Raw genomic sequence first — 21086 nt, forward strand, 5'->3', positions numbered from 1 at the left:
ACCCCCTCCCCGGTTTCTCCAGGCGCTTGTTAAGCTCCATGTGTGCAGGGTCCTGGGAACCAATGGGAAGCCGGGACCTGGCTCTGTTGCTGAGATGCTAAACCAGGGGTGGGACCTGGCCGTCAGCCCCTGTCACAGGCTCCGTGAGCTGGCATGTTCTCCCAACCTAGGGCATTTCATCAGCCCCCGATGTCCCAGGCATGAATGTCAGTCCCTCTGAAAGGGCTGCTGTTGTTATTATCTAAACCTCCAAGTGTGATGAGCCCACATTTCTCAAAGAACCTTCTCCCACGTGCTGGAGGGAAGCAGGGACAAAGGTCGATGAGGGCAGACAGGAAGTCCCAAATAAGGTGGTCTTCCCCAGTGGCCTGGGCCTGCGCTTGTGTGTAGGGATGTTTGTAGTGTCTCAGGTGCCACGTGTTTCTCTGGGTCCTGATGATGTTTCTGGAAGGGCAGCCTCTTGGCATCAGTAAAAAACCATCAACTTCTAAAAGCCCGTCTTTGGCAGGGACGGCCATGGGCATTTGGCGCGTCAGCGGGAGGAAGCCATTTGACAGATGGGTAAACTGAGGTTCGAAGGGTTGGCGCCACGTGCCAGAGCTGGGAAACCCCGCGTGTCGATCTGATTCCAGAGTCCACGGATTAGCTCTTCCTCCCTTCATTCACGTATTCACTTAAGTTGAGTGCCAGCTGCGGCCAAACCGTGCGCCAGCCCCCTCCTCTCTACACCACACCCCTCACCTCTCACCCATCCCCAGCAACTCACCAATTAGACATTTGGAGGAAGGCCAAGAGGTTGGCCCTTAAAACATCTCTTGGGAACAAGCCCAGGATGAAATCAGCTCCTCCGGGGCCCCCAGAGGAGGAGTGGGCATTCCTTTAGGGGCCTCCAGAGCCGCACACTGTCTCCTGCCAACCGTCCCAAGCCTTGGAGACAGCAGCTTTCTACCTGGGCAGGTGACCTGGGATTCCCAACCAGCTGTGCCCGTGCCCATTGGCCAAGTGGCCACCAGTAGTCACTGGGCTTCCGTTTAGAAGCCACCACCTCCTCTGCCTTTACTTGGACTGGCTGGTCACGGAGGAAGAAGGGAAAGAAAGCAAAGAGCAGACTTGCAGCCTGGAAACCAGAACATTCTTTTTTTTCTTTTCCCCCATGCATGCGCCTTTAATTTCTCCCTTCCCGGAGCCCACCGAGCCTTTGTACTTTTGCAGTTGCAGCTGTTTTTATTTGCCACCGCTGCTGTTGTTTTAAAAGGTCTGTTTTCACATGGAATGTTATCCAATTAGCAGAGCAATGTGTTGGCTTAAATAAACACTTGGGGGGAGCCGGCAGTAGGGAGATGGGATGGCGGTCGGCGTTGGCAGGCAGCGCTCTTCTCTTCTCACTGGTAAACAACCACAGCTTTAACTGGGGAGTCGTGCCAGTTAACGTCTCCGTTCTCACTTCTCACTTTTGTATGGTGCCGGGGGAGAGGGGGGCGTGGACCCAGGCCCACCCCAGTTGGGGTAATGCTGAGAGAGTTTCGTAGGGGGGTCCCATCAGGCCTCTCCGCACGCCTGGCCTTCGCCTTGCAGATTCCGCTGAAACAAGACCAGTGGTGGGAAGAGATGACGGTGAGCAAGGCAGAGCTTCTTAAGGCAGGGACAGCCACCTTCTCGCTGGGTGCCCAGCCACGGTGCAGGCGCCGTAAACGGCGATCGCCATCAGACTAGCGGTGGGTGGTGTGCGCTCCACACACAGACACACACACAGCTTTGCTCATCTGAGTGCAAGGAGTGCATAGAGTACAGCCTCCCAGGGGCCCCGAGGGTGTGCAGCCAGGGTCTGAATGGGACATGGCCCCATGGAAATGAAGACTCCGTGGGCTGTGTCCTCCCTAGACAGCCCATGTTCTAGAAAGGCAGGGCGGCACAGTGGTTAGCAGCGTGGCCCATGGAGTCAGAGCTGCCTCCTTCCATCTCCGTGAACGTGGGCAAGGGGCTTCATGTCCCCACACCGCAGGCTGTTCATGTCCACAACCGGAAATGATCTGCGCCTTGAGGCAGCCATGAAGATTAAGTGGAAAGCCGCGTGCCAAGCACTCACCACAGGCCGCGGCGCAGGGCACCAAAGGAGCAGAGGCAGTGGAGTGTCCCGGGCCCCACGGGGCAGAGGTGCTGTGCTTTGAAGCCGAGGTATCAGTTGCTTTTTGTCTCCTGAAATGTTAACTGGCCACAAATCCAGGAATTGGGGTGCTATCCCCACTTGTCTGTGTTAGGTGTGTGCGCTCGTGCTTGTGTTTTTTTGGGGGGGTTTTTTGCAGTACGCGGGCCTCTCACTGTTGTGGCCTCTCCCGTTGCGGAGCACAGGCTCCGGACGCGCAGGGTCAGCGGCCATGGCTCACAGGCCCAGCTGCTTCGCGGCATGTGGGATCTTCCCGGAGCGACCGGGGCACGAACCCACGTCCCCTGCATCGGCAGGCGGTCTCTCAACCACTGCGCCACCAGGGAAGCCCGTGCTTGTGTTTTAAGTGCAGGTTTTCCCTAGTTCCTATCATCAGGGCCCAGGGATAAAGGAAAACGTGTTTGAATCCTGAGGCTTGCATTTCAAGGCATGGATTTGCCCTCAGCTCCACGGCATTGTAAGTCGGAGGGGCCCAAGGTGCTGAGTGGAGGCCCACAGTTGAAGTTAGCAGTATTGTGCAAAGAGCCCCACTTTTTCTGGGGACCAGCTCTTCCCCAGTGGAGGCCAGAGGTAGCTGGAAGATTTGCTGGGAGCTCACTTACAGGAGTCGGGGAGCATTGGTACAGGGACAAAAGTGATCTCCCCCTTAGAGCTCAGCATGCTGTCCACAAGGAGCCGATATAGAACGTCCCAGGGCAGCAGACTGTCCTCCCAGAATCACAGGCCCCTGTTTTTCACCCCCCTCGGCAGAGAAGGGGCTGAGCCCCCGGCAGAGAAGGGGCTGAGCCCCCGGCAGCCCCAGCTGGGCCGCGGCTCCCTTTCCCCGGGCTTGGCTGCTGTGCTCTGAGCCACGTGGTCATTCTTGGCCACATTTCCTCCAGGATTCAGGGGCACAGATGGTTTAGGGCAGGTTGGCGGCGTCCGTGTTCAGGTGGATTTGGCATCCGCCGAGAGATGCGGCCCTCCCACTCGGCGAGAGACAGCAGAGGGGCTGAGAGATGACCTGGACATCTCAGGACAGGAGGCCTGGCCTCAGCCCAGCCCGGGAGCCATGGCCCTTGGGATGGGAGTCCTGCCAAGGGCATCACATGGGCTTTTGTTGCCAGGAGGCAGAAGCCCGTCTTCCAGAGAGAGCCGCAGAAAGGTCAGGCCTGGCACTGAGCTGGCAGCCTTCCGGTGCCTTCCCTGTTCTGGAAAGGTGGCTGCCAGGCCTGGGCACAGTCTAGCCGGCACTGGAGGCCAGGGCTCTTGGCGCCCACAGTTGGTGGCTTAGGTCAGAGGAGATGAAAGAGGTGTGTTTCCAAGATAGCTGAGGCGGAGAACCGGGTGATGGGGCAGCTCCAGACTCCGGCTAGACCTGCTCAGAGTAGCCCTTGTCGGGCCTCACGTTGTCTAAGACCTGCTCTCTGAAGGGGGCAGTCCATCTGCCCCGGGTCAAGGCAGAGGGACTCCAGGCGACCATCTGTGTCAGCAAACAGAACCTAACCCCAGATGGTTCAAGTGAAGAGAGATTCATGGAGGGCTAAGAAGGGCTCGGGGGGGCTCGCCAGGGATGTGACCCACCCCCACCAGGGCCAGTGGCAGTGGGAGCTGTCGCCACCTTAGGCTAAGGGACCTTGAAGGGACAGGTGAGAGCCTGAGCTGTCAAGGAGGGGCCACCGGCAGGAGCTGTGGTCCTGGAGGGAGGGGTCCAGGGAGAAAGTCTCCCGGCCTCTCTGCCCCTCCCCCAGCCTCTCACCGCCGCCTCCCATTTGCTCATCCTAAATGGTACCCGAGGCCAGCGAGCCCTGGTTATGCCCTCCAGGGGAGGCAGCTCTGAAAGCCCGGAGAGGGGGTGCAGGGGAAGATCAGGAATAACCAGCACGGGCCCATCGGGTGATGAAGGAAGTGGCCCCGAAGTGGCCGGGGGGCGGGGGGGACCTCATCTTCTACAGCATCCTCCTCTTTGCCAAACCAGTGTACCCTTAGAGTTCCATTCTAGACCTTCAGGCTTCGGCAGTGACCCAGCTGGGCGATCGGGTGTTAGTGGCACAGGAGACTCTTCCCATCCCAAGGTCCCAAAGTCACGCATGTTGGGAGCGGGGCCTCCTGTCCGTCTCTGTGCCGCACCCAGGACTGTGTATGTGTCAGCTCTTGTCCTAACCAAAGGCAGAGCCTCCCACTTGTACAGGACAGAACAGTCGTGGGCGAGACGTGCTCCTTTCCCTGCTGCCCTCGTGGGCTGAATCTCAGGGGTTGGAGGAGCCAGGGCAGTACATCTAAACCAGCCCTCCGTCTCCAGCCGGGACCAACCTCAGCGTCCCTTCCAGTCTGGAGACGTGATTTCACGACCCTCGGTGAAGGTCTCGCTCCATGGTTCGCCCTGCAGAAATTTACCGAGCACGCTCTGTCCTGAGCTCTGTGCCAAGGGTAGCCAGGATAGAGGCCTCCCTCCGAGGTTCAAGGTCGAGCCAGGGAGCCCGGCACACAAGCAGGCATTAACAGGGCAGGCGTTCTTAAGGAGGCTGGGGGCGCAGGGCACACAGAGGGCACCTGGCTGCAGTCTGTACGAAGGGAGCCCTTCCGAGGCTGAGAGGGATGTTACGAAGGCCCAGGGATGGAACACATAGAGGCTGAAAGGAAAAGTAAGGAGGAACTTGACCTGCATACCAACCTTGGCCTCAGCTTTCCTTTCCTTGAAATGGGAGAATGATGTCTGTTCTCATGAGTTGGTTGAGGTCAAGTGCTTAGAGTTCTCTGGAACCCAGGACATCTCTAATCTGTGGTATGAAGGCCCTTGGATGGCAAGGGAGGAACACAGGCAGCAGAAGCAGGATTCGGAGAGAAGCAAAGGGCTGGGAACAGCTAACTTTCCACTTCCTCCATTGCAGCGCCCGGCACTCTGTGGAACCCCGGGCACCCCGAGACGACCGCAGCCCTAGAGCTGAGGTTCGGGAAGTCTCTGTCTGGGGAGAAGGTGGTGTGGGTTTCGGTGGAGTCTAGTGTAGACACAGACCTGGGAGGAAGCTGCTAGAGGAGGGCAGGCCAGAGAGGCCGGGACTGTGCCTGGAACCTTCCCCTGCACTGGCCCGAAAGCCCCAAGGCTCTGGGGCTGTGTCTCCCCGTCACCCTCCCCGGGTCTCACACATAACAGGCTCTTTGCATGAAGCACCACTACTCGGAATTATCCGAGGCCAGTTTTAGCCAGGAATCCTGGCTTCCTGCCTGCGATAGTTTGGGGCTACCGCATTCCAGCCACTAGGGCTGGAAACACAACCTGATTTCCTATTAACCTGAGGGGACTAGAACCGGGAAGGGTAATTGTGCTATTTTTGGAGATTCACACATTGTGCTCTAACCTCAAATACAAAAGAGCTTTTGTACCCTACTTACCACTCTCCCTGCTCTTTAGCGTGATAATGGGAAGTTGAGGGCATACATCATAATAATAACAACAGCCAACATTTAGGTGAGAATTATCACGTGCCAGGCAGTGTGGCGTCAGACTTAATAGTTCATTGAATGTGCGCGTCCATTTTTTGCTGCTGCCTCTCATTTTACACGTGGGGAATCTCAAGCTCAGAGAGGTTAAGCAGCTTGCCCGAGATCACACAGCTTGTAAGCGATGAAGCAGGGATTTGAACCATAGTAGCCCAGGTCCAGAGCCCCCAGTGTTAGTTGCCGTGCCCCCTCACCTCTTAGAGTGAAAAGCCCTTCCAAAGAAGAGATGAGAATTTGCAAGGGGTGATGTCAGAGAGAGGCTGGGAGAGGGAATTTTTAGCAACTCCTATAATGAACAGAGACCGCTCCAGGCTTTGTGTGCCACAGGGATGGAGAGTGGGTTTCCAAGCGTAAGAAAGAAACACAGATATGACGGCTGGAGTTGGGGCATCTCGCCTGGACTCACCTGCCAGGCTCCAGTACCCCCTTGTTCTGACTCTGACTTAGTTCCTACCAGATGCCACCTCTTGGCCGCCCGCATCCGACCGTGTCCCCAGAACCGCAGCTCCTCAGGGACCCTGGCACCAGGATGGAGTACCCGCCATGCCAGACTCCCGACCAGTTTCACTCCCCGCTCTTAAAACCCCAGCTCCCCCAGTCAGGCTGTTTCTCTGCCTCACCAGCTGAGAATGCGTGTGTTTTAAAGCTCTGAATGGGCCATTCCGGCTTGGAGTCCAGATGCATTTTTATATCCACATGGAAAAAAAAAATGCAGAGGCTCTGCTGGCAGTCAGAAAGAGTTTTTTAAATTAACGTTTAAAAAAAAAACAAAGAAAAGAAAAAGTTTCCTGCACCTGGCCCTTCTCAGAAAAGCACGAAGGAGAACAAAAGCATTTCTTTAATTTGGGCCCATGTCTAATTTTTAAAAGACGCATGTCCCACCCACCTCGCACCGGTGCTTTTCAGATGCAGCCGTCTATCAGATACCTACTCTCTGCCACCCTCGGGGCTGATGGTATGTAAGTCTCACAGTTAGCCCCATTTTACAGGTGAGGAAACTGAAGCTCATGTGGGGGCAGTTGGCTTACCCAAGGCCACTGTTGCCTTCCTAGGCTGCTGTAAGAGACTGGGTGGCTTAAAACAACAGAAATGTCTTCTCTCACAGTTCTAGAGGCCGAAAGTCCAAGATCAGCTTGTCAGCAGTATTGGTTCTTCTCAGGGAAAATCTATTCCATGCCTCTCCCCTAGCTTCCGGCGACAGCCTGCATTCCCTGCTGTGGATATCACTCCAGCCTCCTTTGTCACGTGCATTCACCCTGTGTCTTCACATGGCCATCTCTTGTAAGGACACCAGTCACACTAGATCAGGGGCCCATCGTACTCCAGGATGTCGTCGCCTTAATTTAACTGCATCTGCAAAGACCCTGTTTGCAGATAAGGTCACAACCTGGGGTGCCAGGTTAGGATTTCCACATCTCTTCTTTTGGGGGATCCAGTCCAACCTCTAACAGTCACAGTGCAGATGAGGCCAGAGAGGGACTGGTTCCAATCCAGACCCCTGGTTATACACTGCCTCTTCACAGCATCAAAGAAGCAAGAGGGACAAACCCCGTGGTGCCTCTTCTCATAGCAGGTGGCGCTGCCTGCAACCCAGAAGCAGAGACCAAGACGCCACCACTGGCCACTGCTGCTCCCTGGTGCTGACAGCGCCTGGGAGCCCGCGCCTTCAACCTAGCACTAACCCGAGGCCTCTGTGCCGAGAGAAATTGCAAATGTCTGTGGTGGCAACACCACCTTCACGAGAAGTAGCATCTATTGAGCAGTTACTGTGCGCCCCCAGAGTGTTCTGGGCATTTTGCATGTTAACTCTTTGTCTTCTTCTGTAGAACCCTAGAGGATAGTGCCGTTAACTTTCCCATTTTACAGATGAGGAAACTGAGGCCAGGGAGATTCATTTAACTTGCCCAAGGCCTTGAAGCTAGGAAGTGCAGGACCTGCCCTGCCCAGGCAGGGTGGCCTCAGAGCCCAAGCTCCTGGCTACCAAGTGCAGTGACCTCTGTGTACCTCAGGGCTGTTTTGGGAAGAGCCCCAGCACAGAGCCAATTTAGCTCTAGACCTGGTGATGTTTAAGAGGGAACTCACTGGTGCCATATGAATCCATTTGTAGGAAGTGTCCAGAACAGGCAAATCCACAGAGACAGAAAGTAGACTACTGCTTGCCGGGGGGCAGGGGGAATAGGGAGTGGCTGCAAATGGGTAGAGCGTTTCTTTTGCAGTGATGATGATGAAAATGTTCTAAAATAGGTATGGTGGTGGTCACACGACTATGAATAGACTAAAAGCCATTGAATTGTAGACGGGTGGCTTCTGTGATAGTGACTTGTATGTATGGTGAGTTATATCCCAAGAAAACTGTTACAAAACAAAAATCAAAAAGAGGGAAGTAGGCAGAGTGCGGGGGGGCGGGGTCAGGAAGAGTGAAGAGCGGGAGGCAAGAGCATGCGCAGGTCCCAGGCCGCTGAGCCCGGGGCGGAAGCCAGTGGCTGGGGGACCACGGCAGTGCGGTGGCCAAGGGAGCCTCAGCGGAGGCCAGCAGAGAGAGATGGGGGCCAGAATCCCCAGCACCCGCGGAGGACGGTGCCGCCCAGTGACAGTGAAGGGCCCCTGTGGTTGTCATCGAGGGGCCGGATGGGCTCGGCTTCCTCAGAGGCACTGCCCCTGGCAGCCGGGTGGGAGGCCAGCCGCCTAACGGGGTCGCCGTCCCCAGATGGGATGGAACACGGGAGGGAAGCCGGCTGCCCGGCCCAGGCACCAGTCACAACCCAGAGAGCGGACGTATTGAGCACACGGCCACTTGCAGCACTGTCCCTGGGCACGTAACCCACTAATGGAATAGAAGTGCCCATCAGCTCCCTACACCCGCCCCGGGAAGCAGGTGTCACGGGGCCAGAGCTGGCCTAGGTTTGCGGTGCTGGCGGGTGGGAGACCAGGCTGTGGCGTCTTCCGGTGGGTCTTGGCTCACGCGCTGTGTTTCGTTCCAGAGGGCCTTCAACGCCCTGTGTCACAGCACCCACCTGTACGGCCGGAGGCTGGTGCTGGAGTGGGCCGACTCCGAGGTGAGCCTGCAGGCCCTGCGGCGGAAGACGGCCGAGCGCTTCCACGGTAAGAGAACTGCCGTCCGCCGGCCGGGCTGGGGGGCCAGGTTCCTGGACCTCCCTCCGTCTCCTTCACATCTACCCTTCGCCATCCATACGCTTCTCTGTGCCAGTGGGAGGTGCTGACCCAAGTGGGTGGCATTGGTGGCCTCCATGCCCTTTTGGTTTCCCAGTCAAGTCAGGTCATTGGGAGACCTGGCAGGATATCGGGGAGAGGAACAGCCTGGGTGAGGGTGGTTATCCCCCCGCCCCCCCTCACTTCCTGCCTGGTTGCTGCCGGCTGGCTGTCATTGCCCCCAGAGGCCACAGCTCACATGCAGTGGCTCTCTGCACCCAGCACTCTCTGTCCAGGGTCCAGTGGCTGACCCAGGGACCCCTTGCCCCGATTTCCCTGCGCCTGCTACCTGTTTACTGGACCCTCCTCAGTTATCCAGTTTGAGCGCCTTCCGCTTCCTGCCCGGGCCCCAATGGTCACAGGACCCAGCCCCACCTCTTATACACCTTGGTGGCCTCACACAGCCTCGCCCGTAATGCAGTCCATCTCCAGAAAATACTTAGCCCCTGCCGTGTCCCAGTACGAGGAGTGCCGCGGTGACCTCGGGGGGCTTTGGGTCCAGAAGGGCCTCCCCGCAGAGGTGGCATTTGTGCCCACAGGAGGGTTGCCCGGGGTTGGCATGAGCGTGACACATCGAGAAACGGGGCGGCCAGTGTGTCTGGGGAGGGCAGCCAGAGGCCTCACACAGGCCTCGCCTTCTCTAGCACGTTGTCTAGAAACAGCGTGGAAGCCCTTTGACTCTAGCTCCACCTGCCAAACCCTTCAGAACACACCCCCGTGCCCACCCCAGCGGCCCTTCCTGCCTAATCCTTCCCCACCACACCTCCCGTCCAAACGCCAGGCAGGACTCTGTGTCTTTGCATATGCCGTTCCCTGTGCTTAGAATGCCTTGCCTCTCAGTTTTGTTTTTCTCTTTTTTTCCAACCTGGCAAGTGACTATCCAGCCTTTAAGGCCCAGCTCAAATGACACCTCCTCCAAGAAGCCTTCCCTTTCCCCACCCTCCACCCCCAGGTATCAGTAATGGCTCCGTCCTCTGCTCTCCCACCTGTGTTTCTAAACCTCCTTGCCACGTCGTCATGTATTTCTTTTTTTTTTTAATTCTATTTATTTATTTGGTTGCACCGGGTCTTAGTTGTGGCAGGCGGGCTCCTTAGTTGCAGCGTGCACGTGGGATCTGGTTCCCTGACCAGAAATCGAAACTGGGTCCCCTGTATTGGGAGCGTGGAGTCTGAACCACTGCTCCACCAGGGAAGTCCCCATCCTGTATTTCTTAACGATTCTTCTCCTCGCTGGACTGGCGCCTCCCGCAGTGTGGAGAGCGTGCCGTCGTGTGCCGTCATGTCACCTCTGTCACGGTGATTGGTTCATCTCCGGGCCCCCGTGCCAGCCTGGACCAGTCCGAGGCTGGGGAATACATAAGCAAAGGCGAACGAGAAAGCAGAGCCGTCAGGGCTAAGTACACAGTCGCAAGCACACAACTCAATAAGCCCCCAAATCCTGCTGTGCAGGAGGAGAGCCTGTCCTTATCGACAGCCATTGACCAGCCTAAATGCACCCATCGGCAAATGTTTGTGTAAGGGACTCTCCCGTCCCGCTGCCCCCCACCCACCCACCCACCCCGCGGGGGAGTGCAGACTCAGCAGTCCTGCCCTGCATTGGAGAGTAGCCTCCTTCAGTAAACTGAGCTCCAAAGACAGCATTTACTGCCTTACCCCAGCAGAAAGCCTTGGCTGGAGGCGTTTCTGTGGGATTGGCTGTCTCCCCCTATCAGCTGCAGGCCGAGGCCCAGACAGGGGCAGATACAATAATAATATCAGGAAAGACAGCAGGTTGTTTGCATACATCTTCCCATTAATGCCCCAACAGCCCCGTGAGGTGGGCCTGATTAGCCCCATTTTGCGGATGACAGAACTGAGACCAGCCGAGCACTAAAGGGACTCGTGAAAGCTACTGTTTATTAAAGGCTTCCTCTGTGCCGGGCCGTCCTCTGTATGTGACACGCGTTGTCTCTTTCATCCTCACGGCAACCCTTCCAGCCATGGGCACGGCTGTCTACATTTAACAGACAGAGAAGGAGGTTCAGCCGTGTGCCCAAGACATGAGAAAGCCTGGAGAGTGCACAGCTGACATTTGAACTCTAGGCCAGCTCTAGAGCCCTCTGCCCCGCCCTGCCACAACCCCACGCATGGCATTATAGTAGCAGATGCCACTTGTAAAAGCCTTGGGCCTCCGTTAGATCTAGGGTGTGTGTGTTTACTGCACGGCCTCCTTCCTCCTGAATCATCCAGACCCTGAACCCAGGATGTACAGGGTCCCTTCCCGAAATGGAGGGGATGAATACCAAATCTAGTGAGAAACATAGCTGGCGCTTTAGAATTGACACCCTGCGATGTGTGTGTTACCTTGTCCCCATTTACAGATGAGGAAACCGAGGTGCAGAGGTGACAAAAGGCCCCACCAAGGCCAGCGCTGGGTGTCAGAGCCCAGCCATGTGTTTGCACTTTTTTTTTTTTTGCGGTACGCAGGCTTCTCCCTGTTGTGGCCTCTCCCGTTGCGGAGCACAGACTCCGGACGCACAGGCTCAGCGGCGAGCCTGCCATGGCTCACGGGCCCAGCCGCTCCGCGGCATGTGGGATCCTCCTGGACCGGGGCACGAACCCGTGTCCCCTGCATCGGCAGGCGGACTCCCAACCACTGTGCCACCAGGGAAGCCCCTGCACTTCTTTTGAGTCCCCTTGAGGGGACATTCCCCCCTCCCTCAGGTTCTGGAAGGGGCCCCTGGCTCTGAGCTAACCAAGTGCGCAGAAAGGGAGCCCTGAGAGACCCTCCCCGGCACCGCGGGTGGATGTCAGGGTCCCAGCAGGGAACAGAACTTACCCCAGGCCTGCCATGCAGAGGTGGGGGCAGGGGGCAGAGGTGAAGGGGCAGCAGGAGGAAGTGATGCCCCTGGGCTCCAGGGAGAGCAGGGGCCTTGGGGATGGCCAGCTGGTCCCCAGGTTTGGAGAGATGCAGCCAGTGCCAGGGCCCTGAACCAAAGCAGGGAGGGAGCCAGGCAAGATATGCCTGCATCCCGCTCGCCCCCCTCTCTGCTCTGCTCTCCTCCCAGGTCTCGCGTTGGCCCATCCGTCAGCCAGAGGGCCAGGCTCCCCAGTGACGGCTCCTTCCAGGGGATGGAGTAGGACAGGGGAGGGATTGGCAGCTCCAAACAGAATATCCAGCATCTGTGGTGACCCACGAAGGTCAGGGCATAGGGCGGAGGTCGGGGGGTGTTTTCTGGGGGGTGGGACCAGCAGTGCCTGGCTTGGCGGGATGTGTTCCATCCAGAAGGGTCACTGGCAAACATGGCCAAGTGTCAGACCTCTAGCTGGCCTCACCTGTCTGGGGCGTGAAAAGGCAGCAAAGAGGTAGCCTGAAAGTTCAGGACCCGAAGAGTCTGAAACAATTACCTATCATACTTATACAGCACTCTTTCCAAACCAATATATAATCCTTAGAAAACAAAAGGACGCTATCCAGAGCACAGCAAGATGTGAGACAGGGATTTTTAACCCAGAATCCATGAAACCTTGTCTTCATGGGCCCTAGTCTAGGGCTGGCCTCAGAGGGGCTGTGAACACCCAGAAACGGTATCATCTGGTGCGTGTGTGCACGTGTGTGTTTACCTCTCTGGCAAGAGGATCTTTGTCGTCATCAGATTTTCTATCAGGTCACAGTCCCCAAAAAGTTAGTTTTAGGAGGAAGAGCATCAACTTTGGAATCATCAAGTCCTGGATTCTGTGGCCTCCCAGCTGAGTGTCCCAGGACAAGTCACTGTGCCCCTGGGGCTTCCGTTTCCCATTTTACAAATGGGGATACAAGGGTACTGCCTTATGGGGTACTGGTGAAGATGGTCAGGGCAAAAACGAGCAGCACGAGCTGCCCTTTTTTTTTTTACCCACACAACACCCCTAGGAGGTAGATGCCCTTAATCACCCCATTTTACAGCTGAAGGGACTGAGGCACGCAGAGATGAAGTAGCTTACCCAGGATCACACGGGCAGTAAGAGGTAGAAGCAGGGGTTGAACTCGGACAGTCTGGCTACAGCGTTCCATCCTTGGGGTGACTGCGCCCTACATCCTTCCCAAGTAAGCAGGACACCGCGGGGGGAAACAGGGTAGACGAGTCGGCCGAGAACAGGTGCTCTGCAAACGTCAGCCCTCTTACCCACCCACCCCATTGTCTGCTTGATGTCTTTGGAAACGGGGTACCCACGGCTGCCCTCGATACCCAGAATAGGGCTGCTGGCCTCCTGCCCTCCTGACTGGACCCTTTTCCCCGCTCTGCCCCTTCCCTGTGGTGAAAAATGCCCAGCTTGTTTGTGTTGAAATCCTCATTGTTCAGAGCATCCAGGGCCCTGGCAGACTCCGAGGGCCGGTGGGATCCATGCCCAGTTCCCTCCCCCGGCCCTGATCTGTGCCAGGAAGGCACTCAGGACTCAGGTGGAGGCCCCGAGCCCCATTTGCCCAGCCTGAGCACCGAGGCCACGACAAAGGGCTCCCTGGGGAAGGTGGGCCTACGGCAGGCGTCTTAACCATTGGGCGGGAACCAGCAGGAAGCTTGCTGGGGACACCGTGGCCTCTGAGCTGCCCTCGGGGACAGAGGGGGGGTGGCCAGAGAAATAGAGAAGAGCTTTGGCCCTACTGTGGCCGGTACAATCAGAGTTCACCTCTGCCTCTGAGCTCCAGCTCCCCTGGAGGAGGCTGTGGGGATGGGGTGCTGGTGGGCCGAGAGCTCCCCAGGCCCTGTGACCAGCCCTTCTCTCCTGCATTGGTCCCTGACAAGCCTAGGTCAAGCCACACATTCCCCCCTCCCCCAGGTTCTGGAAGGGGCCCCTGGCTCTGAGTTAACCAAGTGCACAGAAAGGGAGCCCTGAGAGACCCTCCCCGGCACCGCGGGTGGATGTCAGGGTCCCGGTACAGCTCCATGTGCAGTTCAGGCCACGTAATACTAATTACTATTATTATTACCATGACAACTTTCATCTGTTAAGCCTCGCTCCACGCCAGGTACTATCTGTGGGGCTTTCACAGGTATTAATCCTGCAGAATCCTGGGAGGTAAATACCGTCATTATCCAGACGAGAAAATTGAGGCACAGAGAGGGCAGATGATTTCCCCAGGGGCGCCCAGCTACTAGTGGCCGAGTCAGGAGTCAGACCTGGACTTTTAGCCATCCTGCTGGCTTCATATGAGCAGCTAGGCACCGCTACCCCTTAACGTTCCACCCTAGTGTGTGTCCTCATGTCCGTTCTGTTACCTCAGGTAAGTCACTCGGCCTCAGCTTTGTCATCTGTACAGCGGGACTAGGGTGCCTACCTCATAGGGGAATTGGGGGGCTTACAGGAGATGAGGTCTCTAAAGCTCTCGGTGCACAGTGAGAAAGCAGCAAGTATTACTTATCCGCCCCTCCCCTGCAAGGCGCGAATGCTTCTTCCTTCTCTGGGCCACCAAGAACACTCCCTGTTTTCCTTGCATTCCGGTGGAGCCAGACCGAGGGAGGATGCTCTCTGGGTGGAGGAATGAGACATAAAGAAGAACCGCAGTTTTTAGAAGCCCGGACAATAAGGAACGTGTGAGAGAGAGAGGGAGGGAGGGAGAATGAATGAGAATGAATAGCCCGTCACCTGGGCAGTGCTCAGGACGGTACGTTTGCATCTGTAGATGCCACCTGTCCCCAGGCCTGGCACGTGGTAGGCTCTTAATTAGTACACAGTAACAGCAAGGGGGAGGAAGGGGATTCCTCGCTGGTAAAAGGGCGTGATGTCTTGCTTTCCGAGGCAGTTGTGGGAACTAAACACTCAGCGCCCAGTCTGGACGTCGCCACTTCTCTAGGCTCCCTGTCCGCGGCCAAAACTCTTTTCAAAGCCCCCCTCCCGGCACCCGCTCCCCAGCAGGAGGGTCTTCATTTCACCCACTGTCCCGGTATCAGGGCGGTCCTCAGATATTCCCTTGCGAGTTGGTGCTTACGAAATGCCCAGCAAATGAAACAACCGAGGGCAGCTCTTTGAAAGTTGTTCAAAAAGCTGCCCTGGATAGGCAAAGCCCTTGACCCCAGACAGCGGTGCTTGGGCCGAGGGAAGGGCAAGGTGGCCCTCTTCCACAGAACCGCCCTCCCCTCTCCCCGTCCTCTCCCTGCCTTCCTTCCCGGCCCCCGGAATCAGCCTTGTCAGCTGCCGCTCGGCAGCCCCCGGCAGGTGAAGTGCTGTACTTCAGTGCCTCGGTGCGGGCGGGTGAAAAGAGAGAGCGCAGAGAGAAGAAAGAGGAAAGTCGGCCACTGGCTGTGTCCTTTTCTTCCCGAGCGTGTTACAAACCAGCAGGGTCGCGGCATCGCGGCATCGAGCAGCTTTCAGGGCCCTGGCAGGCCGCAGTACCTGCGAGCGCCGCTGACAGAGTATAATGGTACGGAAGCAACCCGCCCGCACAGCCCTCTGTTTTCCAGCGGGCACAGCCGGGGAGGCCTGGGCAAACAGGCTTTTATTGGGCCGGGAGCATGGCTCTGCTTCCCGGCATTGTCTTATCCCAGCTGGGAGGACTGATGGGCTGTGGTTAGCGGCTGCACCTTTCGCCTCCGGAGCTGGGAGCGCAGACATGAGCGGCATGGCAAGTGGCTGGCAGCGCCGCTGTCGCCCGCCTGCCCGCCCGCCCCCACCCTCGGCCAAACCAGGCCAGGCTGGGATGCGAGATCTGCCATCTTCAGGCCCAGACGATGGGCGCCTGTCCCATCGGTCACTGGCCTCCAGCACGGTGGCCCTCCTAGCCAGGAAGGAGGGAGCCCGACTCCTGGGGCCCTTGCCCCGTCGGCCTGGCCCCCAGGCCCCCGTGATTCAGATCTCAGCCAAAGTGTCAGAGCTTCTACTTTTCCCCGAAAGTTCCCTTGTGGAACCGCGTACCTCGTCTCCCTTGAACTTTGTGTTCGCGTGTGTGGGGGTTTCACCTCCCTGCTCCCCGAGAGGCTTTATCCTCCAGGGGACAAGGCCCTCTCCAGGCCCACTGCCTTGGCCCTGCATCTAGCGCAGAGTAGGTGCTCAGTAACAATCGGTGGAGTGAATAAACGAACAGACAAAAGTCCTGATCGTCAGAAGGGCCCGTTCTAGTGGAACGTCAGCTATGTACTGGGCACTGCAAGAGGGGCCCTGCATGGTGTGCAGCCAGGTGGCGCTAACCTTGACCCTCGAAACACCACTAGTCTGGAAGAGGCAGTTGTGTGCCTTCTTTTTAAAGGTGAAGTCAGGAGAAAAAGAAAACAGGAGAGAGCTGGGTCAAGGACATACTGCGTGCAGGGGACATTGCCAGGTGGTTTCATGCACTCTCACTTTAGCCTTGCAGCTCCTTAGAAGAAGTGCTGTTCCCATTTTTCTGAGGTGCAAACTGAGCCCCAGAGGGGTCTAGTAACTTGCCTGAGGGCACACAGCTCTGCACACTACGGAACAGCTCACCGTATTTAGCCACTCCCTAGACCCCCAGCAGTTCCTAAATTTCAAATTATCCCCCCTTTTATTGGATCTGGGCTCCACAGTCCAGGTAGGGCCGTGGTTACAAACTACAGCCCCACAGCCAGATTCAGCCTGCAGCCTACTTTTGTAAATAAAGCTTTTGGGGGGAACACAGCCATGCCCGTTTTTCACGTAGCGTCTCTAGCTGTGTCTTCGCCCTGTGAGGACAGAGTTGAGTAGCTGTGACAGAGACAGTGTGGCCTGCAAAGCCCTAAAATATTTACTATCTCCCCTTTTACAGAAAAAGTTTACAGCCCCTAGGGCTTGTGAGATGGCTGCCCTTCTTTTGTCTGAAGCCACGGGTGGCTAATTCCTCCCACATAACCCCCCTTTCTCAGAGAACGTACAATTCTAAAGGCATCATAACCCCACCCGCATCCTCCCAGCTAGAGTCCTCTGCTTAAAAATCCCCAGCTAGGGCTTCCCTGGTGGCGCAGTGGTTAAGAATCCGCCTGCCAATGCAAGGGACACGGGTTCAAGCCCCGGTCCGGGAAGATCCCACATGCCGCGGAGCAAGTAGGCCCGTGCGCCACAACTACTGAGCCTGCGCTCTAGAGCCCACGAGCCACGACTACTGAGCCCGCGTGCCACAACTACTGGAGCCCACGCGCCTAGAGCCTGTGCTTCACAACAAGAGAAGCCACCACAACGAGAAGCCCATGCACCGCAACAAAGAGTAGCCCTCGCTCGCCGCAACTAGAGAAAGCCCACGTGCAGCAACGAAGACCCAGTGCAGCCAAAAATAAATACATACATTTATTTAAAAAAAAGAATCCCCAGCACTTCCTGGAACAGAAGCCGCAGTGCCTTGCTTCCCACTTCATTCATTCACTCACTCAATTCTCCATTGATCGTCTAATTATCCAGCCTTATTCAGTACTGAGGACAAAGCGGCAAGCAAAAGAGAAGGTGCCTGCCTTCATGGAGCTAGTATTTGAATGGGAGAGATGAATGATTCAAAAAAAAAAAACGGTAATAATGAGAAAGTTATGGTGATCGCAAGCCCTGTGGAGGAAATGCAAAAAGATAACATCATACACTCAGGAGTGTGAAGAGGGAGGAGAGATTCCAAATGTGGTGGTTGGAAAAAGTCTTTCCGAGGAGTCAGTGTTTCTGTGTGATTCAAAGAAGCCAGCCAGCCCAGGATCTGGGAGGAAATCATTCCGAGCAGTGGGAGCCGCAGGTGCAAAGGCCCTGGGGCAGAAACATGCTCATCGCAGGCCATTGTGACTAGAGAATGAGTCCAGGGTGGAGAGTGGTTGGAAACAAAGCTGCAGAGGCCAGAAGGGCTCCCTGGTGGGGTCTTGTGGGGTGGGGCAGGGAGCCTGGCGTTTATTCAAGATACAGTAGGAAATCCCTCGAAGATTTAGAAAGAGGAGTGCCATGGCCTGGTTTACACTCCATCCCTCATCCTCGCTGCTGCATGGGGCATGCATTGTAGAGGAGTAAGAATATGGAATAGGAGTCCCACTATGGTCGTCCCAGCAAGCCACGGCAGTAGTCTGAGCAGGGACAGAGACAGGAAGGGTGGAAAGAAGCCAGTGGATTGTGCATATGTGGTAAAAGTAGAGCTGGCCAGACTTCTGGGAAGCAGGAGGGAAATTAAGGCCAGTACAGAGATTTTTGCTCAGAGCGAGCCACTCACAGGATGGTGGTGCTGCGTGATGATGAGGCCCTGGAAGCCGGGAAGAGTGGGTGGGGGTGGGAGTGATCCGGCCGCATGGGGTTTGAGACACCTATTAGGACTCCCCATGGGATGTCAAGCAGATAGATCTATGAGTTGGGAGCTCAGGAGCGAAGTCTGGGCTGAGATATAAATTTGGAAGTCATCAGCATACAGATGATATTTAAAGCCTGCAACAGTTCACCAACCCCCCCCCCCCCCCGCCCATAACTTAATCATTCACAGGACGGCACACTTTCAAAAGGCTGGGGACCAGGAGAGCCCATGATCCCCATGCCAGCCCTTGCAAATATGCCTCACTGATCATGGCCCTGAAAACATAATCATCGGGCTTTAAAAATCACACTCAGGAAAGTTCAAGCAAGTATGTGAAGTCACAGAAATTATTATTCAAAATATCCCTCTGCCATGGATCTTTCCAGCTACCTGGAGACAGAAGGTTCCTATAGGCTCCCCTCGCCTCGTTTTTATTCCTCCATTTGGGTGCCTTGCATCCCCTCCGTAAGGCTTTGCTGTGGCAGCCCTTCCTCCAGAGCTGTCAGAGGCTCCAGCAGAAGACAGGTGAGGGAGGGCTGTCCCGGATTGCCACAAAGGGTCCTGACAGAGGAAAGGTCACTATGGGCACCCGGGGCCACCCAGGAGGTGTTGCACCCCTGCCCCCTTGGAAGCGGGTGCCCGCCCCTGTCCAGGGTGCTGAATCTGTTCTTCCTTCTGCTCCCAGCCCTGTCGGTGGGTAGCAGCAGGAGAGAGGTTGAAACTGGCCGGGAGACCCACTCTCTGTCACATGCCCCAGGCCACCCCAGCTGATGCAGGCAGAATCGAGAGAAGAAAAGTCAAGAAGCCGGAGTCAAGGTGTCTCCTCGGTGGCAACTGCTAGCAATGGTGCAAATGGCTGAGCTGTGGCCAGGGAGCCAGGTTCAGAGAGCCGAATGCTTCTCCCTGCAGAGGTGCTAGGGAGGCTGGGGGGGCCTGGAGCAAGGGGGAGCGGGTGTCCTTGTCCTCCAGGTCACCCCCTCCCACTCCTCCCTCCTTCCACCCCCCACTCCCCGAGCCTCTTTGAGTGGTGTTTTGGAAATATTTCCAAGCGCTTTGGCAATATCCTGCACACTCTCTCCCCCTTCCCCCGGGAGCGGCTGTCCGTGCGGGGAAGGTACTTGCTCCCAATCCCGCTAAATTGTTATTGACTTGTGTTCTCTGCGTTCTGCAAACATTTCACTCGGCTGTCGCCAGTGAGGCCAGGAATCCCTGCTAGGGCTAACGGGGAAGCCAGCTGTGCCGGGCCATTTCTCCTGCTCTTCCTCATTGATCATGGAATTAAACTGACAGAAGGAGAATTTCAGAGCAACTTGGGAGGGGAAGGGGCTGGGCCCGGATTGGATGAGGGTTCGGGGACCTGGGGACCAGAGTGCTGGAAATAGGGTCAGGAGGAGGGTGGACTTGCCTCCAGGGTTGTGGCTGGTGACTGAGGGTGGCCGGGTTTGTTTCTGAACTGTAGGCTGGCCCAGGCCTGAGAAACCCAAGGAAAACACACAGACGAGGAGGTTGTTATTACTGCTTCATGACCACAAGTGAAACTAGTGGGGTTCTGTAGACAGAGAGTAGAGAGAAAGTAAACCAGAGGCTGCACTGGTGAGCTGTCGGCTGAGATCACAGATCTTTATTTTGCATAGAAGATAAGGGGGAGAAAAAGTGTTTTGTTTTAATTAATTGTCTCTATTTTGCTATCAGAGGATTTGACCTGAAAGTCAAGATTATGGCCTCTCTTGAAAAATCAGGTCTGACCACCCTAGGTCCTACATTCACATAGAGTAGCTGGGGTCGAGTTACATGGGCTTTTTTTTCTTCTTCTTCTTCTTTTGCCGCAGTCCGCAGCCCTCCCTATAGTCGCCCACCCAGACCGTTTAACTCCATCACATTCGCACTTACAGATCCTAGTGCAGACAGCTTGGCCCCTCGAGATGATGTTACTGATTCTTTCTTTTTAGCCTCTACTCCCAACCCAGGGCCTTTGCCAAGAGGAAAGGGACAGGTAGTTAATGTCGACCAAGCCCCTAGAAATGGGGAGATCCCTCCAGGCCCGAGACAGGAGAGTGGGGCGAGGAGCGGTGGGGGGTGCCTTCCAGCCTCTCCTGGTTTCTTTTTTTGTCCTCTGCAATGAGTCACCTTCTCCTGGACACTCCCCTGCCTCCCCGGCCCACACAGGCCGCTCCAGCATCTGTAACTAATGCAGACGCATGCAGCACCAAGCCCCAGAGCCCCCAGGCTTAGTGGCCCCACGGCCCTACCAGGACTGAACCCACAATAATCCAGGCCGGGCACCTTCAGCAGCCCTGGTGGATGGAGAGCCGCCAGCCCGGCCGCCTGGAACTCCTGTGTGCCCTGGATGCCCAGAGCACAGAGCAAGAAGAACCCGCCAGGCTGCCCCGGGGCTTCCTGCTTCCCAGGAGCCAGAGTCCTTAGCACTGTGATTCATAACGGCTGTAGTCACAGCTGTCTCAATAGCCAGTGTCCACCCCAGGCCATTTGCATCAGAACCTCTGGGGGTAGGGTCCAGGTATCTGAGGTTTCCCAGACGATTCTATCAGGCCGTGGGTTGGGAACCAATAGCTTCTTGAAAAAACGGCTGATGCAGGCACTGGGCCGCTGCCACGCGGCCTGAGTCTGTTTCACGCCTTCCCTGTTGAGAAGTTCCTTCTGAGGAGTCTGGGCTGGCGTCCCCCCCGCAGGGTGGGCAGCTGAGCCACGGGACCACAGGCATCGCCGTGGGGTGACGGGAAGACCCTGGGACCAGCCTGATCTGTGCTCAAGGCCCCATTCGGGCGAGTCTTCCCCAAGCCCTAGAACAGCTGCTTATGCATCTGGAAGGCGGGGCAGTAATATCACCTGGCTCGTGGGAGACCTGTGAGTGAGTCCACACCCAGCCCATGCCTGGAGCCCAAAGAGGCTGGGCTCAAAGCCCGGGGATGCTGGCTTCTCTGCCTTCATGTACGGTCGGCCCCGGCTCAGCCTGCTAGGTTCCCAGTTTCCCGAGTACCGCCCGCTCTCTGGGTGTCCTTGGACGACACCTGCGTTGTT

At 56.6% G+C, this 21086-nt stretch overlaps 1 protein-coding gene across 1 annotated transcript in view; it reads left to right on the forward strand.

The window, feature by feature from the left end:
- Positions 1–21086, forward strand: part of RBM19 (RNA binding motif protein 19) — a 121324-nt gene that overhangs the window by 92002 nt on the left and 8236 nt on the right. The window contains exon 23 of the mRNA XM_082668403.1: positions 8626–8746. Coding sequence (XP_082524529.1) covers positions 8626–8746 — 121 coding nt within the window. The remainder of the gene's footprint in view (positions 1–8625; positions 8747–21086) is intronic.

Source organism: Grampus griseus, assembly GCF_964374135.1.
Source record: "Grampus griseus genome assembly, chromosome: 12".
Taxonomy (NCBI): Eukaryota; Metazoa; Chordata; class Mammalia; order Artiodactyla; family Delphinidae; genus Grampus; species Grampus griseus.